We start from the raw sequence: 7,345 nt of genomic DNA on the forward strand, positions 1-7,345 counted from the left end.
TACTATTTTTAAAACACTGATTGACATGTTTGCTTTAAATTCCCATGTGTGCTCTTCTTATAAAGTTTCTAACCAGAAACAGGTCAACAATTTCATTAAAACAGTATACACAAGAATTTGACGCAAAACATATTAACCAGTCTCACAATAAGTCAAAATATTGTGGTAAATCAAAAATAATCAGAGCATCTTCACTCTAACATTGAAAGGTAAGTCCATATTTCGGTTTACGATACAAAAGAGATTTCTGACCAAGTTGACATTTGTGAATATCATGCTGAAGTTAAAGGTCTTGTTATTGATTTGCAATGAGAGGCCACAGCACCAAGGAATTCAGTGGGGTCAATCTTAAACGTACCTGCCTGGGGGTAACTGGGTGGATGGGCAGTTCAAATCCAATAGGTTACCTTAACCCGCTCAAGTCCTGACCATTTGCAGTGTTAACCTTCAGGGTTTTGCAGGCGGGTGAGGCGCCTGGATAAGGCAGGTGGGAGCCTCATAAATGTAGACAATTCAAGGTCCTATAATCCCAATGTACACCATGAGTACACCTCTGAAAAATAACATGGAACTGGGAACTAAGAATCTACCCACCCTCCTTCAGGAATTGCTGTGTGGCCCAGGTGAACCAGAGAGGGGGAAGGAACTAAAAGAAATTGTAAAACGGGCTTTACAAGTGGATATGGATTTTAACCCTTAGAACATTGAATTTCTATGGCACTCTGCAGAATCCAATACCCGGCGGAAACCAGGCCATGGGGGGCAGTTAAAATGAGGGCAGTCACTAACCCCCTCTGGTCCTGCTGCCTTCCCGCCTTTTCCTGATGTTAACCTGCTCTTTTGAGCAGGTTAGCGGAACACCCGCAGGAAGGAAGCAGAGCTCATCTTTAAAAACGCAGATCGGGTCCCGACAATGTCACCGGGACCCAACTGCAATATTCGTCAGAGGCCTGAGCCGGGGAGCAGTGCCGGCTTCTCCGTTAGCTCAAACCTGCCAGGAGGTGGATCGTGGGCCAGAAGATACCTACCCAAGGCAGCTAAGTAATTACATTTAATTTTAGGTTTCCTTGTGGGCTAGAAGGAACAGGAGTGCTCCTCCCGTCACTCTGACTACATCCAGAGCCCCCTCACCACTTACTTGGATCCCCGGCTACGGTCTCCTGCTGCTGAATTCCCGCTCCTGCCTGCCGGGTTTGGGCAGGTCAGCGAGAAAATTTATGGTGATGTGGTCCAGCCGGTAAGATCGGCCAGTCCTTCACGTCCTCGTACTTCCCCTGTTCGCCGCCTGCTTCGGAGCTCACACACACCCTACTCTTTAAAATTGGGGCCCAAATATTTTCATCAGATATTACAACACTGATGGACAGTAGTATTATAATACAGGTTAGCAGGAATTTAAAAAAATCATGTTTTAGGAAAGGTATTTGAATGAACAAATATATGAAAGGAATTATATTTTTGAATTAATGTTATATAATTGAAGTGGTACTTTTTGGAAAGATCTTTTTACAAAGATTTAAACTCAAATTTGTCATGTTTTACTTTTGTTCAAAAGGTCAGACCTGACATTGATGATCTAAAATCACTTACTATTTGTGTACTTTTATCTGTTCTACAGGCCTTACAGCTGCAGCATCTTTGGTGTCCTTGGCCTGGGCCTTGGCATCCTACCAGAAGGCTCTTCGTGACTCCAGAAATGATAAAAAACCCATCAGCTACCTGGCTGTTATCATTCAGTTCTGTTGGCATTTCTTCACTATTGCAGCCAGAGTCATCACATTTGCCTTGTTTGCATCAGTTTTCCAGCTCTATTTTGGGATCTTCATTGTCTTGCATTGGTGCATCATGACTTTCTGGATTGTTCATTGTGAAACAGAGTTCTGCATAACCAAGTGGGAGGAGATTGTATTTGACATGGTTGTTGGAATAATCTACATTTTCAGTTGGTTCAATGTTAAAGAAGGAAGGACTCGGTGTCGGCTGTTCATCTACTACTTTGTAATCCTTTTGGAAAATACTGCCTTGAGTGCTCTGTGGTACTTGTACCGAGCACCTCAAATAACAGATGCTTTTGCCATACCAGCGCTTTGTGTTGTCTTTAGTAGTTTTTTGACTGGAATCGTTTTTATGTTGATGTATTATGCCTTTTTTCATCCAAACGGACCAAGGTTTGGCCAGTCACCAAGCTGTGCTTGCAAGGAGCCGGTGGCCACTTTCAATTTGCCTGCAGAGGCGGCAGCAAATGCTTTGAGGGCTGCATCCCAAAACAGGGAACAGAAACTCACAGAAAGGGATGGTTGTATGCCTGTTTTTCAGGTCAGACCTACTGCACCCTCCACACCATCTTCTCGCACTCCACGGATAGAAGAAACTGTGATCAAAATTGACCTTTTGAGAAATAAGTACCCAGCATGGGACAGACATGTTTTGGACAGAAGTCTGAGAAAGGCCATCCTTGCATTTGAATGTGCATCCTCGCCACCTCAACTCCAATACAGGGATGAAGCCCTCATTGAAGAACAGCTGGAGTATGAAACAACTCTGTGATAAGTTAACAAGTTGTTTTGTTAAGAAAACCAGTTGCCAAACCAGAGGTTGAAACTAGGGTTGTGGTGATAACAGTGGGTGAAAGATTTCCTCTGTGTGCTGCATCTAGTGAGATCGTAAGCCTATTCTTTATAAATTGGTTTATGATGTTGATGCACACAATTCATTAATGTATATGCCATCATGAGCATCAATGTTTATGAACTTGGAGAGGCAGACAAATATTACTATGATTATCATTTTCTTATAACTTTAATGATATGGTGCTAATTCATCTGCCAGCATAATTTACCAAAATCGGGCTTCTCTAAACTGTCAAGAATTCAAAATGCATTATTTGCTGGCAGTATGAACACGCACATTTTCTAGTATTTAAAAATGAACATAATTTGTCTCTTTGATTTATGTAATCAAGAGTTAAAAAATGTGATTTTGTTGATTTTTTTTATATTGTGAACTATGCTAGAAAGTAACTTTTTAAATGGATAATCGTGATATTGTGGACTAAATTTTATGCAGACGTTGAAAACAAACTTGGCAGCTTTCCATTCTGGATTGTATCATCATGAGAACTGAAATGGAATTTTAAGTATCTACATGTATGTATAAAGCTTAAGTAAAGGCGTCTGCACCAAAACACAAGCCTGCACTTTGTGGCTGTTTAGTAATTTGATGGAGCATATAGCCCTAGATTTTGGGTATCAAACAGGGTTGTGATGATCTCAGTGTGGAAGCCAAGAAAAGGATGTGAATTTAGCAAGACAGTCAAGATCCAATTTAGTTTCAACCTCTGCAAATACAGGCACACACCATTAGTACAGTGGGAGCTATATATCTGAATAGAAAGGAAGCACAGACTGCCAAACAGATTGTCAGCTACTGGACAGAGTTCTAGTTGAAGCCAGTTTTACTAACTGACTATGATACCTTCCTCAGTGTTGGAAGCTCTGTTTGGGCTAGAATCCCGCACTGTAATCACTATTCGTGCAGTCAAAATGTGCACTCTCCAGAAAGGATAGTGAGGGATGCAGTAAGCTAATTAATTGTGAAACTTTTTGCAAACTGTTGCAGAAGATTGGCAAAATTGTTTCCACTTTGATGGACATTATTGAGAGTGTACAAAGGCACTGCATTCTGTGGTAATAATTGTATAAATCGGTGATGAACAATTGGATGCCACTGTGGTAGGGAGTAGTTTTAAAATACATTGCATTAAAAAAGGTTGATTTTGCTTGTCAGTGGCAGCTGTTTTGACTTACTGTACATTATTTAAGTTTCAGTTATTAATAGTTTTACCAGTACAAGTGCTTTTGTCCGAAGAATCTAAATTCAAAGGGAATATGCAAAGAATAGTTTCAGTGAAATTGCTTTGTCTTTTCGCAAAAGGATTTTTCCATTGTTATAAAAAAGATGTTTTTAAGAGAAAACTTGTTTCGGGATTTTGCTTTTTTGATTATTCTGATATATAATGTATATATATTACATGCTAAAAGATGTTTTACATCTGTTAATTTGTGTAAGATACTACAATTTCTCCCATTTTCCATAATTTGCATCAATGTTTCAGTTGTACAGTATGCTATACATGTCAGCCATGGATAACCTAATGTGCAGATATTAAATGAGCTCCATGCCTAATAGGTCATTACTTGCCAATCCTGTATTTCTAGCTCTCCAGCGAATATGGCAGTGTTGAAAGGTTGATCAATATTAAAAATACATAGCATACTACAGATAGATTGACAGCTCTCATAAATTCATGGAATATGATTTGCAGTGCAGAAATTTAAGGTTGGGGAATAAATTGGTTCATATTGCGCCATTTGATGATTTGATATTTCCATCTATCTGACTTTTTGACTAATCTGAGCAGTATAGCAATCTTTACACAAAGGTATAAAAAGCAGTAAAAATCCTATGACATTATTTCTTTGTCCATAAATACATTTATAAATAAACAATTTCTAAAGTTACTCATTAACAAATAAATGGTTGTTTGATTTTTTTTATCTAGAAACAATCTATTATGTCATTGTCTTGTCTGTAAATATATACAGGTGTTCTGCCCAAGATGGCCTTAGGATAGTGAGAGCAACAGGCCTTTCACTGGACTGTGGCCTCAGCCTCTGATTTAATTAACCAACTCCTCCAAGGAATTTTGCATAAAAGTCATGTCTTAAGGGGGGAACTTTTTATGTAAATACCAAATGCCAGTAAAAGCCCAACAAACATGCTTTACAGACTGAGGGCATCACTCTTCCCAGAAATTCTGCACTCGTGTCATCGTAGCTGGAAGTAAAACCTGTCACTTGAATTATTCTCTATACTGAAAGTTTACAGCTGATCATTTTTATAAACAACTTATTGATCGTCAAAATACTACTATCAAAAGTATTATGATCCTTTTTAAATTTTAACTACCACAGGAAGTGATTGAAGCAAATAGCTTAGGTGCTTTCAAAAGGAAACTAGACGAGTACGTGAGGGAAAAGGGAATAGAAAGATATGCTGAAAGGCTGCGATGAGGTAGATGGAATGGGAGGAGACGCGTGTGGAGTATAAACACCAGCACAGACTAGTTGGCCTGAATGGCCTGTTTCTGTGCTGTATATTCTATGTAATTTCTTTGTAATGCAATTCAGAATTGAACCATACAGCACAGAAGGAGGTCATTAAGCCCACCGTACCTGTGCCAGCTCTATGAAAGAGCTACCCAATTAGTCCTACTCCCCTGCTCGTTCCCTATAGCCCGACAAATATTCCCTTTTCAATGGTCAATGGTCATTCTACTAATGATAGTTATCTATGTTACACACTTCTGGAACTCAGCTCTTGTGGTGAAACATTCATCATTGCTTTCAACATCCCCAAAGCAATTTTACTGCAGACTTCTAAACAAGCTACTGTCATATAGCATCCCACCAAAACTAGTTCACGATTATCAAGTTTTCTCTCAAAATGCTCTATATGTGCTGTAGTTGATGGCTTATCCTGAGTTCTTTCTGCATTGTCCTCTTTCCCAGATCTTCTCCTCTCATTATCCAGCCCTGACCACTCTTTTGCTAATAATTTTCCTCAAGATTCATCAACATTCTTCAGATCACACACCCTCAGTGCTCACAACCTCCAGTTCTCTCGGTGCAAAGGCTGAATTATTACACTTAGGTCTTTTTCATGACCTTCAATAGAGCAATGAAAATCTTGTTTCTTTCAGTTCTTCCCCTGTTATCTTTGCTTTATCGAAGAAGGGAACAAACACAGAGGACTGTCAGCTGGTCAAGCTGTGCCAAAAGCACATGGGATCCACCTAAACACCAGTATATACCGGCAAAGGCAGTGCTACCTCAAATCGTAAAAAGCCGCCCACTGAAGTGGCATAAATTGGATAGCTGGTTGAGGAAAATGGTCAGGAGTTCCACTCTGTTGGAATGCCCAGCAACTTTTGCACCTGCTCTATTTTCTAATGTAATTTCCATTGGCCAGGAAAGCTCCCAAATATGGGTGGCTAAATGCAAACAAGACATTAATGAGGTGATGATGTCATAAGTCGCATGTTTCTCATTTTTACCCCAATTGCTGCCACTGATGTTCTCGCCCATATAAAATGGATATCCAAGGTCACTGGGCACAAGAGAAAAGGCAGGAGTGAATTTCAAGAGCCAGTAGCTAAATTGGTAGGATTTCCAGAAATCTTAAGAGTTGAATTGCTGTGGAGATACTCCTGATTGTCCACTGTAACTGTGGTGTAATATCTGTGGAAGCCTTGGGGAATAGTGTAAACCCCCCACCCTATTTCTGACTCAATTTTGTTGGGTTTTTTTCTGGGATTTTATTGCCAGCTACTTTCCCAGCTGTCTTTGTGTCACTTGCCATGTGGCTACCATTTACCCTTGCCCTCCATTATGGAGGCTGCAGAGGAGGGAGGGACCCAAGAAAATTAGCCAGAAGAACAGCAGAAATCTTAAGAGATTGCGGAGGAAAACCTCAAACTGACTACAAAGGAGATTTGTGCTAATTTCGTACAAGAAACCTCTTGACTTCCACATCTGGCCATTATATTAACAGTCCTATCTACAACAATGTAGTCCAATCTGCTCAACAACTCACTTAGCTCCCACTTCCACACCTTTCCAAAAACAAACCCTGCACACACAAAAACTTTGGTGCCATCATAAGTTTACTGTCAATCCATACTGTGTGTGCGAATGCCTAGTGCTTTTACGACATTACTTCCCCTTGGTGCTAGTATGTGAAGTATGAATTCTTAACACTAATCTAGTGCTTCACCTAAGTACTGCTTAAGTGGCTGGAGTGTGTGAGGTGGCTGGTTGCTGTGTGTCAATATCAATATTGTCTAAATCCTGAAACAGACCCGTTACATGCTACATCTCTCGAGCTGTTGCATGAGCAACCTGACACTGCCTCCTTTCTGCCACATATGCAGACATTGGTAGGGGCTGGCACTGAAGTCCCAATGCATGGGGTAGATGAATTGGCACTTACAGCTCTAGTCATCTCCGTGAACTGGCCTGCTGCAGCTCTCCTTGAAGCCCTCCTTTTGTTGTTTCTAAAGAGGGCCTCTCTCCTCAGCCTAACCTCCTGAAGCAGCACTTCAACATCAGAATCTGCACAGCTGGGGGGCCTGTGCCCTGCAAGTGATCTCTCCAACATTTGGATAGCTATCACAAACTTTCCTACAGCCAAAACAATTTTGTGGATGTCCGGTGCTATAAGCTACTATAGGCCTTTAAATCCTGCAGCAACATACTATTTCATGTACCCTAGTCAGCAATTATAA

General features: G+C 40.5%; 1 protein-coding gene across 1 annotated transcript; it reads left to right on the forward strand.

Moving 5' to 3' along the window:
- Positions 1 to 913: 913 nt before the first annotated feature.
- LOC147114891 (XK-related protein 4-like) lies at positions 914 to 2,547 on the forward strand. Its single transcript, XM_085993959.1, has 2 exons — positions 914 to 1,001; positions 1,619 to 2,547. The coding sequence occupies exons 1-2, from the start codon at positions 914 to 916 to the stop codon at positions 2,545 to 2,547; spliced, it is 1,017 nt and encodes a 338-aa protein (XP_085850085.1).
- Positions 2,548 to 7,345: the final 4,798 nt, after the last annotated feature.

Source organism: Somniosus microcephalus, chromosome 7, assembly GCF_052327205.1.
Source record: "Somniosus microcephalus isolate GS21.2 chromosome 7, FLI_Smic_1.0, whole genome shotgun sequence".
NCBI lineage: Eukaryota > Metazoa > Chordata > Chondrichthyes > Squaliformes > Somniosidae > Somniosus > Somniosus microcephalus.